This window comes from Colias philodice, chromosome 11 (genome assembly GCF_061535455.1).
Source record: "Colias philodice isolate Cphi_HAF_F1 chromosome 11, ilColPhil1 Martin Lab GWU primary, whole genome shotgun sequence".
Taxonomy (NCBI): domain Eukaryota; kingdom Metazoa; phylum Arthropoda; class Insecta; order Lepidoptera; family Pieridae; genus Colias; species Colias philodice.
In genome coordinates this window covers 8,120,944-8,134,768 of record NC_143096.1, presented here as the reverse complement: position 1 = coordinate 8,134,768, position 13,825 = coordinate 8,120,944, and the positions used below count along the sequence as shown (strand labels likewise).

The following is a 13,825-nucleotide window of genomic DNA, read 5'->3' as shown; positions in this document are numbered from 1 at the left end:
CACATAACATGAAGTCCGTTATGAGATGAAGGGGAAAATAGAAATTGATTTCGAGTTCTCAATTAATTACGAGAGGCCGTAGAGGCGATTGCGCTTTTCTCCAGACTGTGCAGCAGCTCTATAAAATCCTTTGTCGTCGCCACATATCATTCTTTTCTTCCTAAATTGCGGTTGTCCCGGCGCGGCAGACACGTCCAGGTAATAACGCAATAACCACTGAGAGTTTTCCCCTAGAAAAGTGATCGAGTTTTCTTCAACATTTCGAAGAGGTTTTCGCCGTTTATTGTGGGGAAACAAACCTTATTTTTAACGCGATTTTGTTTCACTTTGCTTGCTTTTATTTAAGTGAGCGAGATGCAATCGGTCAAAATGCTTGACCACAGTGGCGTTTTTTGAACTAGTGCCGCAGATCTCTACGCCCGTCACTTTGTGTAATTGAAAACTCGAAGTGAACTTGAACAAAACACGCATCAATAAATGTTTACAACTTTTTTGTGTAGGGTCAAAGAGATTACAATATTTTGGAAAATAACTGCTAACTTCACCTACTTTTAGTACAAATATAATATTATGTTAAATATGAATTTGATAACAATACTTTGACGTGATACATACGTATACTAAAATGCTAGTTTATATTTAAATGAAACTCGAAATTATCATAAATTATACTAAGAAAAATGAATACATGCATAGCAAGGTTGAAATAGCAAATTATGAATATACTATCAAGTACTCTTTAACCATAAACAATTTTGTTTATTCAAAAAATATAAACCTCAATGAACATTCAATTGAAATTCACGAAACAAACGTGCAACAGACGTGAGCTATATTTTATCGACACACATCATTTGTTTTGGGCATAATCGATGGAACAACAGATTGGGTACGGAGAGAATAACCACATAAATAGATTCGCATTTGTTACCAACAAGTTAATAGACATGGAGAGTGTAGACATTGGAATACGACTGAGATCATTAAGTAGATCTAAGGGATCTAAGGGATATCTACTTCTTTCATTATGAACGATAATATTTTTTTTCCAATACATTAAAAATTTAAATTAATTTTGTTACAAAATATACTAATATTTACATTTAAATTATTACTTTATTTGTTGCACGAAAAAATTTAAATACACGTTCGGTATCAATGTTATTTGAAATTTATAACGTGCCGAAAAAAAAAGGTCTCGGTACGTGCGACTAATATGACTCCCAACCATTTTAAAATTGAAACAAATGCCTCAAAACAATAGCTGTGTTTGTGAGGTTAATAAAATGGCGGGGAATGAATCAAAAATAAATGCAGTACAAAAAATCAACTGTTCCACCTCATTCTACATTTCCAACTCATTGTTAGCCCTGTTGGTTTGGTTTTTGTGTGTTTACTGTAATTAAACTCCCCCGTATAAAGTGTAGTTAATTTCGGCCTTTACATACACTGCGGTGGAAAAATTTTAGGGCGTTAAGAATTTTTAAACGAAAAACATTTCAAAATTTAGGTCACTTCAACTCATAACACCATCGCATTGCTTCGTTGTAAAATAACTACAACTCGAAGTATTATTTTCTTAATCTCAATGCTTTCTTGTTCAAAATCTATACAATTACAAGAAAGGAGCAGCTTTAGGCTATGATCGAACTTTAAAGGTTGGGAAATCACAAAGAAAAGCTGGCTTTAATTAAGGAAAGCTCTTTGTCCACTGCCGCTTTTAATTTTGATGAATAAAGAAAATTATTTATTTGGCGGCGTTTGCGCTTACACTGATTTATTGTGCAAGTTAGCGGCCTTTTAAGACACCGCATTCTTCCGAGAAAATTCCTTTTTCATAATTCGGTTAACTTTATAAATAAACATTTATTGTAATAAGCGTTAAACTTTTTGTTCATTTGCACTAAGAGCACAATTTAAATTAATTTAGTAAAATTATTAAGATTTATGATATTGTATTAACGAGTTGTTTTTACTTTTTCAGGTAAGCACTATTTTATCCTGAGGTTGTAAGTAATAATATAAGATTAATTATAAGAGGTGTAACTGTTGTTAATTATTATTACTCAACATCTTCCTTCCGATAAATTTCAACTAAATTCGTGGACCATAACAATTTTTAGAAAGATTATAGGCTTAATAGTAAATTTGTGTATCTCCTCTACTGAAATAATTTCAATATTAGGTACTCAATTTAGCGTTAAATTTAAATGACGACAGTAATTGACCATTTTGATTGTAGACAACAAATATTCCCCCCTTCCCGCTCTTTAAACTTGACAACGTAATTTATGATACGAATTTTTATAATTTAAATGTCTTGCCCGCCTGCGGCTATCGGGCCTAATTCAACAAAATTAGTTTGTTGAATAAATGAAAATTGACGTAGCGGTCTGTAGCTCCGTAGCACATTTGTAGATGTTTGTATAAATTATTTAATCTCTCTACAATGGTCCGATGTCATAAATTTGACATCTGTGACTTTTTTATGACGATATTCGAAAACGTGTCCCTCCCTATGGTATGATAAAATCGTATTTTATGGACGCGCTCGCACGAGTTCATTATTTTCCTTCGTTTCATCTATTAAATTGACGATTAAAGCATCACAGTACAGGCGCAGAACGGAATATATCCAAAAATCTATATGAATTTAACGTTGCATTCATGCCGAGTGACGTGACACAAACGAATCGATTTCCCTCGTTAGCAAAAAAGGGAAAATGCAGACGTGTTATGAATGGGTAATTTATCTTAAACGCTATTCTCAAGAAAACATTTTGAAGGTATTTTTAATATACAAAAGTTCTTTTGATCGAACAAAACAGGTTTCATGTTAATGTTCATATTGTGATTTCTATATATTTTCCTCGAAAGTGCCCCTATTAAGGGTAGAAATGGCGAAGGGCTCTCGATGAATAGATAATATTCGTTCGGCGACTGAGGCTCTGTCATGAATTGACAATCTACTGGAAAATGAGAACAACGCTTTTTGTAAAGTGTTTATCGGTAAATCATTTTAAATTGATTGAGCGTTGTCGAACTAACCTGTGTGTTAATATTATTATATCAAATAAATTTATCTGCATTCAATGTGGAGTTTGATGATTTTTGGCGATAACTCACATCAGTCATAGGAACTTATAGTAGGGAGTAAACGTAATTATAAATGAGTGCGTAATTAATTAGCCATCCCTCCGGAACCCAAGAAAACTCTTCAACATTAACCTTAAGCTTATCGTGGGCCCATCAGGACAGTTTGTATTAAACATGTCTTTACCCGTCTACTTCCCGTCCCTTTAATACTCCGCCTATCTTCGTTCCCTACTATCATTGTATTCACTATCAAGTTAACCATCTATGTGCCAATTTCATCTCACGCAAACAGGTAGACTATTGTCCGTGAAATCTTATATTCATCAAACTATTTTTCATCACAGTTTAGTGACCATTATTTAGTTGAGTTTACCATCCTCATGTAATTATTTTCTTCCACAACTGCTTCGGCATCTACAACTACAGAACTAACGTGGTTCTCGTTACGCCAGCATAAAAAAGTTGGCGATGACGCGTCGTTTATAAACAATTGTGAAGGCAATTTCACACCGGAATGTGGTTATACACATCGTAGCGTCTACCGCAAACTGTCATTTATATTTTATACAAATAAAATTTCATTTTATGATCCAGATATCAACGTGGCTCGAAAACGTAGGTAAGAAAAATACACTTACCTTTATTGCGACACTCTCTTAATACTGATTTTTTTCCTTTCTCCAACTCGGAGCATTTTTATGCTCATCCTCGAAACTTTTGCAATCCACTTATATCAACCGTGAAACGCTAAGCAAATACAAAAAGTTTTCATGTTTAATCTACACGCTTTAAGGATTTTCATTGAAATATCGCACCCGACGGCACTTTAAATAATCCACGGGGGCATAATTTTTATTTATATACGATTTTAAGTACCGATTTTGTATGCATCTCAAATTTGCAATCTCAGATTTCTTTCCGTTGTTTTGGCATACTCGCCTCTCATCTCGTTCGTCTAAATCTAAAAATAAGACTGACAATGTATCTGTTTCACAATTCCCCACATAATTTATACCTTGACGAATTAACTTTACGTAGTGCGAGAGGAAATTGTGATATAGGTAGGACTTATAAATTTGCTTCGAGTTTTCCGCTCCTCGACGGATTTATTTGATAAATAGATGAGTGGAATAATTTCGTTTATTCTACAAAGACGTTTCTACACCCTCGCTGTATTAAAGCGCGTTGGGAATTCTTATCTACCAAACACAGCACTTTGATTACAAAAGAAAGGAATATTTAAAGAACATTTCACATGCTTTGTACTTCTAGACGTATGCTTATAATTTATGCCAGAAATTTAATAATAAACTTGTTAAGACTACAGAATAAACTACATGAATATTTTCGCTTTAACTGTTTACCTGTTCATATTTGTGCATTCATATAGTTCTTAGCAAATAATATGAATACCGTTTAAATGTGTGGTGGTCATATTATTCATCAAAATGAAATACTGTTGTTAAATGCAACATTCTCTAGCATCAGCAGGTATAGAGAGAGGTATTAAGTGTTTATGTAAACATAAAAGTATATTAGTATAAAAGTATAATTTTATATATTGTTTAGTTTGCCATTAACTTATCCAATTTAAATTTAATTATTGGTGCAAAATAGGTAGTTACAACGTTATTACTTCGTTGTAGTAAGTATATATATTTCCTAAGGCTTAGAATATCGATTTGTGTTGTATCGAAAGATATAGTTTCACGTAAGGACAACACCGCGGCCACCAAGTCTGATATAAATCTCATAGTTGGCCGACGGCGTTCCAACCGACCATTAAACTAAAGCAATATGGACGGTTACATTATGCGATCAAAAACTGATACAGGTAACGGAATACGAAGCAACAAAGTTAGTCGGAAACTTATTCCTATCATTGAAATCGGGTCTGAATCGATCGCATCCCAATTCACATTATTTATTCATCACTCCATGAATACTTAAAATCAATCGCGAGCTAAGCAACTACCTCGGCTAATGATATTGTAGTTGTTTTGGTTATTGACGTTTATTTAGTGTGTGCATTCGTTATAAGACGGTTATTACAGATAAATGTATGAACGAAAAATCGCTTAGTTATTTTACAATGCGATGCATGATAAACTTGAAATAGTAGAAATAGTTCTATACCAGCGTGTAATAGTTCAGTACAGTAAAATATAGTCCACTTTAGTTTCGTTTAAAATTAACATTAGAAAATGTGGGGAGTTGATAATTTTTTGGTTCTATGCTATCTCAACAATAACTTTTACAGAAACAATTTTTAAAATATTTTTCACTTTATACATTTAGAACACTATTTATCTTCTCAATAAATGAAACATTTATATGCACGTGCTTTTAGCCATCCAAATTCTGCAGTTTACTTCCCGAAATGGAAGGAATAGAATATCCACTCTTAAAGGGGCTATTACGATGGTGTGGGCTTATCACGTACCTATGGATGATTCCCGTATACCAAAAGCTAAGTATTACTCAGAGTTCAGTACAGATACAGAATTCTAGTAGCAGTAAATATAGATAGCACTGAAGTTTCATGTTTTTATATTTTACTTTTATTTTCCGATTCACAATGTTACAACTTACATTGTACCTTACATTGAGTTGTGCGTCAAGAAAAGACAATCTACATTCTAACATTAAACAAATAAGTTTAGGTTTGATTTCAGATTTCTGAATTTAGAAATAAATAAATTATCAAACAATCCATCGTAAAATGGATTAAATATATTATATGCGTGTAGTCGCACTTAACAATTAAAAATAATAAAGTCTATCATTTCACTGACTACGCTCAAAATATCAAAATAATAATGCGGGCTCTTTCCAATACCATATTCATTATTTAATTTATTTATATCAAAATAATATATTTAAGCGAAATTAATAATTGATTTCGTCACCAACTCGTGCGTTAACATTTAACAAGGCTACTCAAGAGACCCGATCAAATATGCATCAAGTTTATATATAGCTTTCATTTATATTTCTATGTGATACATATACATAACTAGCTGTGCCCCGCGGTTTTACCCGCATTGCTCCGCTCCTGTTGGTCTTAGCATGATTATATTATGTAGCCCTCCTTGATAAGTGATCTATCTAACACCGAAAGAATTGTTCAAATCGGACCAGTAGTTCCTGCGATTGGCGCGTTTAAACAAGCAAACAAACTCTTCAGCTTTAATATTACTAGTACCTAGATAATATTATATTCGTTAATACTGGTAACGAAGGTCGGGCTTCCCATGATTAATCAACATGAAGTAGGTAAAGGATCTGTGTATTAGCTTCTAAATACGCGGGAGACAATGAAATAACAAATAACAATATTATAACGTTGATTATAACGTATGTATAGAATTTAAAATTTAAGACATAAATTTTATAAGTTTTTTATAATATTGTACCATTATTTTTCTTATGTGAAAAATCTGGAAAGCGTAAAAAGGAGCGTATATTAAATGATATTCAAGTGAGATAAAGAAGGCAAGTATTTTCGATTTAATAGTAAGGTACCTAGCTTCTCGCTAATACCGGCTACGTATTAGCACTAATCGTAAACTTTATGTAAAAATATTAAAATTATAATTTGGAAATGTTTCACACATGTCCGTCCGTTAATAATATGAAATTTGTTATTATTTTGCGAAAAATAAGAAATAGATACAGTAATATTACTTAATTTGAAATTAGAAAAAGATGCATGTTCTTAATTACGATTTCGTTTTATATTACTATGATGAAATAGATTATAAACTAAACAAGAAGGATATCTGAAAACATGTTTGTAATGACGGGCAATAATTTTCACTTACACTTAACAAGTAAAGGTTTGAAAAACTCACTTGAAGTTCTCAAAAAAAGATGTCTTGACGATTTTCTTCACATAGGATGAAGTTCAGATCCTCGTTTGAGCTAATAGTTGTTTCAAGTTGGACATAAACATTTATCACTTAGTTCTGTAACAAAACAGCGTTAGGTTAGCTACCGACTACGGTTGGATACCTACGTCCAAGAGGATATTATGTACAAGAAAGATAATTATTAGTTCCTTTAACATTTTGACAAAAACAGGCACAGACATATATATCTTAATGTTTTATAAGCGGCGGACATGTGAACATAGTAAAATGGCTTGTATTGCCACTGTCGGATTTCTATCTGATTTTGAAACGACTTTCATTTTAATTATTAGGACATTAACGCTTAAAATTGAAGTTACACATAGCATAATTATTGTCGGTGAACAAGTTAACAAGTAAATATTATAATTTATACGTTATTATAATTTATACGTGAAATAATACATTGAACGTTTAAACTTTGTATGTGTGTATGTGAAACGAATTTACACAACTTAAGGTACCTGTGTTTGTGTGTATATTACAGCTAAACGAATTTACTAACTAAAGATTATACTACCGCGATGCATTTCTAATGAAATTGAACATTAAATGATCGATCGCATCAATTGTCGGAAAGGGAATTCCAACGGTGATTATTCCAAGCTTAAGATCACATTCCAAGAGACACGTAGGTGTCAACTTGAAGTCTAGGTTTACGTGTCGACATTCATTAGCGGATGAATACTAGGTACTTACCCGATGTTCGATTTTAGGATTGATATGTATTTAGGGCGTGTGACATTAATATGATTTTAATTGCGAGTGTTCAAAATGGTCATCAAAATTGACCGCTGCATTGAAACGAATACGTATAAATATATACCGTAGTAAATATAATTTTTTTGTTACACCGACTGGCTGACGGCGCGGAGCCGTGAAATTTAACGGTGACAAAGTAAAGGAACCCTACATAAATTTCTTAAAAATGCACACCATACAGGCTATACAAATCAAAGCCAGGACGAAATATGGGGGATAAGAAATATAAATGCTGCTGAAATCTCATGTCGCATCTCATGAAAACTAAAGAGGCGAAGTACAGTCGTATTTCCAAGTTGAAGTTAAAAATAAGCATATTCCCACCTAAGGGAACTGAACGTCAGATATGTATTTTGCCTGGCAAAGCAAGATCCGAGATGACATCGTGAATTTTCCCGTTTGACACCTTAGCTCCAATGTTCCGTAAGGACATAGTAATACACTGTAATGTTCATAAAAGTGTATGTATTGGTATGAAATTTACACTAAAGTTATGCATTGCGGAGGTATATCGATTGTGTTTTTATAAAGTGCATGTCATTTTATAGAAACTACTACGATATATTGTCAAATATATTAAAGATACGGGATACCATTACATCAAAACTATAAACAAGACACTAGAAATGATTAAAATAATCCAGCGAAAATTTCGAACAATGGAAAAATATTAAATTTACCTAATAAGGTATAGAAAACATTAAAACGTCACCTAAGAGAAAAAGTGTACTTACATACTTTTGATTTTTCAATTAGTATGGCATAAAACATATTTTTATAACTTATATTTCTTACCGCCATTTTCATTCATATTATAACAATTTCTATGTTTGTTTGAAGCTTGTTTAACAAATCGTAGGTTTTACAAATACACACGAATATCATGATATTAAACACAGAATGATACTCAAGTGTAAAAGATAACAAGAACTTAGCGAGACATTATCGAGACCTCGCTTCACAGCGTTTCATTGACTGAATACTCTGTGGGGACTTTTATTGTGTCCCTACCTGCCATTTGAAATCATTCATATCAATATAACACAATATGAATACTTTATCACTTAATGTAAATACAGCCACTTCACAATAATGGAAAATAAAACATATGAATTCAAATTCAAATCTTATTCTAGAACGAGTTTCCAGAATTAAAAAAAAATAACTGAATGAATGAAACTGTCTGACAGTATTTTATTATTTCATATGAGGAATTAATTTAAAATAATTACAATATTACAATACATATTAAAGGATATTATTAAATAAATTGAAATTTAATTTAATTACATACTTATTCAATAAAAAAAAGTGTGAGAGTGTTCTTGATTATCTGTGTCACGTAATGTCTTGATAATCTGTGGTCATAGCAATCTGACAGCAACGTGCAAACGCGGGCTTTTATTATTAATTAATATGTGGGTGTTTTAAAAACAATATTCTTTTTGGAATATATTCTAGCACATGTTCTGCCCATTATTATTTAACCTCAGGTTTTTGTTATTTTTTAAGTGCTTTTATAATCGAAATGTTTAGTTTGCGTGAAATGCTGTCGCGTCTTCGGTACAGCCATGATGAGCGCAATTTTTTTGATATGGAAGAAAAGGTATTTTTTTAATTTGAATTGAACCCTTGATATTAAAATTTTTATAATAAAGTTATTTTTCGTACAGTTAGCACATAAACAAAACACAAATAGTTTCTAATTTGTTTTAGTGAAATTAAAAGTTAACATTATTGTATGAGCATTGTTATAAAATTATTGCCAACAAAGATGTGACTAAGAAGAAATACCTAAATATTATGTGCGTTTAACTAATACATTATTGTCTAGTCCTACGTTAATATTTGTTTCTTATGTCAACCTACATAATATTATGATCTAATTATCTTTGCGCTGGTTGTTTATTATTCGTTCCATCACGGGCCATACATTAATCACTTTACCAAAAATTTTATACGCCGGTAGGTATGTTATGACTTATGAGTATATTTTAACTAGATACCCTATGGGAAAACAAAAACAATTTTATCAAAATATATTTTTATAGGACTAAATATGTATTACAATTAAAAAATTTTGTGTAATTACTTACCTACTAACGATTGAAGTTAAAAGTAAATATACATAATGAATACCTTTGTAGTACGCTTTAAAATAAAACAATAGAATAAAAAATAAAAATTCACTGCATAATTTTATTAAAACAGTAAATGGATAGCAAAACAAAATAATGTATTGTGTCAACGCTCTGGGAGACAATTTGGCCTTTAATGTCCACATACTTTCAATGCGTCAGGACAGGCCAGTAAAAACTTTAGCCACTAAAGGGGTTGCAGGCTTGCAGCGTAAATACCTACAGACGGGTGCACTTTCATTGTTCTAAAAAGTAAATTTCAATAACCCAAGAAGTTCGACGACGCTGACTCGCTGCCAGTTGGTAGTTCGAGTTTCAAGAGGACTGTAGACGAAATGCCATTCTCGTTTTATGTATAACCGTAGTTAACAATTTTAATAAGTTGAACTTACTTAAAATATGACTTTATCGCTGCCCAAGAACTTTTTAAGTATCGAGTTAACAAGAACTTATAATATGCTCGTAATGAAATTAAACTGTCTTATGCATTTCGCTTGGCGTTATTATGTTATTTTAGCTACTTATATATTTTGAATTAAATATTTGTTTTCGAAATATTTTAACCGTTACTCGTTACCATTAGCAAAAAAAAATACTTTTATAACAAATTGTAAATAAAGGATTCGCTCGATTATTTTGTTGTAGAGAAAACGTTGGATCCAAACATGTTTTTTTGCTATTCGGTACACGCCGTTAATCAAAATGAACGTGTAAAATAAAAACAATCAATACTATTTTAAAGGTACATAATGAGCGTGGAATTTGCCCATTCTATTAATTAAACCTTCGGGTTATTCGTTTTTTACAATACGCAAATGAACGAAAAGCTTTCAAGGGTTTTCTTTTAATTTTTCCCCGATCCAAACAGCTAGCGTACTTCGATATACCCTTAAATGTATCACAGTACGTGGATACAAATCGGTTAGCTCGGGACTCAGCTTCACATTCCACATGTTGAGTAGTTACTGGTGTAATTGGTATTCATGCAATGGACGGTCCTGCTGCGGAAATTAAAAATGATTGTACTGCCTTGCATGCATAACCGTACCTGTATTGCTTGGCTTAGATATTGGCTGCACTGCACCGTTCCTCCTTCCAATAATACGTATAATAAATATTGTGTATTCACTTGCTATTTTATTGCTACATATAACTAACGTTTAGCGAATATTGTGAAATATATTTTGAAGAATAAGGTCGTGTCGTCGTTATTTATACTTGTTCTTCATTATCACATATTTATTATAGGTAGTGTTATTTTGTAAGCTTTTAAAATATTTAAAATTCGTTGTCCATAATTATGCCCGACTTGTTAACTTTAAATCATTCCCCGAACTCATTTCCTTAATTGAAAACATTAATTAATTTAACGTTTCAACTGTAACACGTATCCAAACAAGCGGGCCACATTAAAGCTTACAAAGTAGCAATTTATCAAAAAATCATTACCGTACTTTCAATGATAATATTTACTGTCGATCAGTCAAAACCAAACAGTGAAAATGCGCACTTTTCCACCAATTAATGTCCGAGTTAAAACTTGCAAAGACTGGCCTGTCGTTGTTCGAATAAACGCGTAAATGTTTACCGTACACGTCGATGGCTGCATCAATTAAAAATATAGTACTCATTGAGTTGACTTCCGTTCGTACGCTGTATTTCTCTCCGCTCGAGCTGCACTGATGTTATTTTCATATGTGTGTATAAAACATTTACAGCCATTAAGGAATTTTACGGTACTTTATGTAAAAGCACGTGAATAGCGCTGACGTATGTTAATTACTTGTACTTTTGGCTGTAATACAATGATACAATTTGTCTTTCATGAGGTTTTTACTTTAACTTAACCAAATTGTACGAAAACTTACGTTAATACCAACCTTCGTCGATGTGACGAGCCATGGTTGCTGGAACAGCGTGTGTGGACCTCCACAAAGCACTACCGACCATCGCAAGCGCAACGGGTCGGCTGAGATTAGCTGAAGTTAGAAAACCATACGGTCGCGCGCGTAAAAGTTATAGCGATTTTTTTGGTGACGCGTCTTCGAATCGACGAAGGTTAGTAATCTAGGGTTAGTACTATTTTTTTATTTTATAATATTGAAACAATACATTGAAACATGTTAATCTCATGTTGACATGTTTTATTTGGTTTTACATGTGATTTTAATGCGATGATGATGCTACGCTTTAGTCTACTACTAGATTAAGTTTCCTACGAGTATATAATACTGCATTCTGTCAAATAAATATTTTGGAGAAGAATATTTTACAGTTAAAATATTATTTGTTCAACTTTGATCCTCGTAGTTTAACTTTCGTCGGATGCACATTCGAACACGTATTTGCATATGAATTCATCGTTTCGTGCGACATATTTTTCTTTTTCACTAGACCCATTAAACTCTCCATATCAATAAAATTTATCTGTGTGACTTTGGCTGTGCATTTCAATATAATATCGGCAAACGAAAAACTATTTTAAAATCAATACATTCAATTTAGCGCTTCAAAATAAAGCTTCTCGAAAATGTTTCTATTTTCTAGACTTAGCTTTGTCTTTTAGAAATTAATTGAATATTTTTTATTCTACTCCTGATGAACTAAAAATATTATTTTCTTGAAAATGGTAAAATAATTTAAATAAATTATAAAACAGCAGTTGGTTTATACATGTGTTGACTTTTCATCAGTACGGTAATCGTGCAAAAATATTGGTAAGAGCTCGGGGTACGTCACGCGAGCCTAGAATTAAATAAAAATAATCCAACAAAATGAACATAATGGGAAATTTTGTTCAATGTTTGTTGAAAAAACGTTTCGTAGGCGCACGTTAACTGAGACGTTTTTTTTGCAATACATTGTAAAATTATGTTATTTGTTGTTTATAAAAATAAATGATCCATGGTTAGACAGCCGACCGTTTAACCTGTACATTACAATTGTAGTAAACTCATAAAATTCCCCATATTAGATGTTTTATTGTAATCTTACCAACCGCTCCGTGTCCCATCGTAGCGGGATTAATAAATAATTTTCATTCAATCTATTTAATGAACTGCGAAATGACCATTGTTTATGTGTAGGTTTAGTTTTTGGTTCGGTTTTACGACACTATATGTTAAGTGGTATCGTAAAATTGGTTGTGTTTTATATGGTCAGTAAAACTTGAAGAGCAATGCATTGTAAGAATGTTTTGACATATAGGTAATCTTTACCCTACGATCGCTTTAAGGCCCACTTAATGATGACCTATAAAATGTTTTTCACTTAACGTGCCGGGCAATGTTATACATGTTTTACATTTATGATAGATTAGTGAATGGATTTAATTCATTTCTTTGAACATTAAAAATATGTATTCAAACTAATCGTTGAATTATGTATGTTGTATGCAACATGATTTAGTTATTCAATAATTTATATGCGTATAAGTCGCGAGCAAAGGCACGGGATAGACAGCTAGTACATAATATAATGTCCCCAGTAGGAACGATTCGTAGCCGTAAAGTCGAATGCCTATTACGATTTATTGCATCGGGGATGTGGTATTTATGTGGTTTTCGTAACCGTTGTGGCCATTTCGGCGTTTTTCTCTAAATAAAGTTTCCTAGGAACGCCTACATTACGACTACATCGAAGGTCATAAATCAGCTTGTTGGGGCTTAAGAGGAATTATCAACTAAAATACGTTATACCAACCCTCATTCAGTCCATTTGAATTATTTATTAGATGATACGTCCATATATTTGTTTTTATAATACTAGATGCTTAAATATTTTCGTCTTTGTACGTTGGTTTTATAATAATTATGTTCATTGTACGTCATTTATTTAGGCATTAATAATAAGTCTAATAAATTTGAATGATAATGTATCAAAATATAAGAAATATTTCGATAGTATATATAATTTACT

The 13,825-nt window shown here is 32.2% G+C and overlaps 1 protein-coding gene and 1 long non-coding RNA gene across 8 annotated transcripts in view; one reads left to right on the top strand and one right to left on the bottom strand.

Moving 5' to 3' along the window:
* The window catches only part of LOC149484750 (uncharacterized), a 133,132-nt gene extending 124,249 nt beyond the window's left edge, over positions 1–8,883 (bottom strand). Inside the window, exons 1-2 of the long non-coding RNA XR_016316300.1 lie at positions 8,504–8,883; positions 6,951–7,064 (exon numbers count right to left, since the gene is read on the bottom strand). This is a non-coding gene — a long non-coding RNA (uncharacterized LOC149484750). The remainder of the gene's footprint in view (positions 1–6,950; positions 7,065–8,503) is intronic.
* The window catches only part of heph (polypyrimidine tract-binding protein 1 heph), a 357,204-nt gene that overhangs the window by 276,524 nt on the left and 66,855 nt on the right, over positions 1–13,825 (top strand). The window contains exon 1 of one of the 7 annotated variants that reach the window (XM_089701015.1): positions 9,143–9,375. The exons of the other annotated variants lie outside the window; for them this stretch is intronic. Coding sequence (XP_089557141.1) covers positions 9,298–9,375 — 78 coding nt within the window. The 5' untranslated portion in view covers positions 9,143–9,297. Of the gene's footprint in view, positions 1–9,142; positions 9,376–13,825 lie in introns of those variants that run through there. 7 annotated transcript variants of the gene reach the window in all.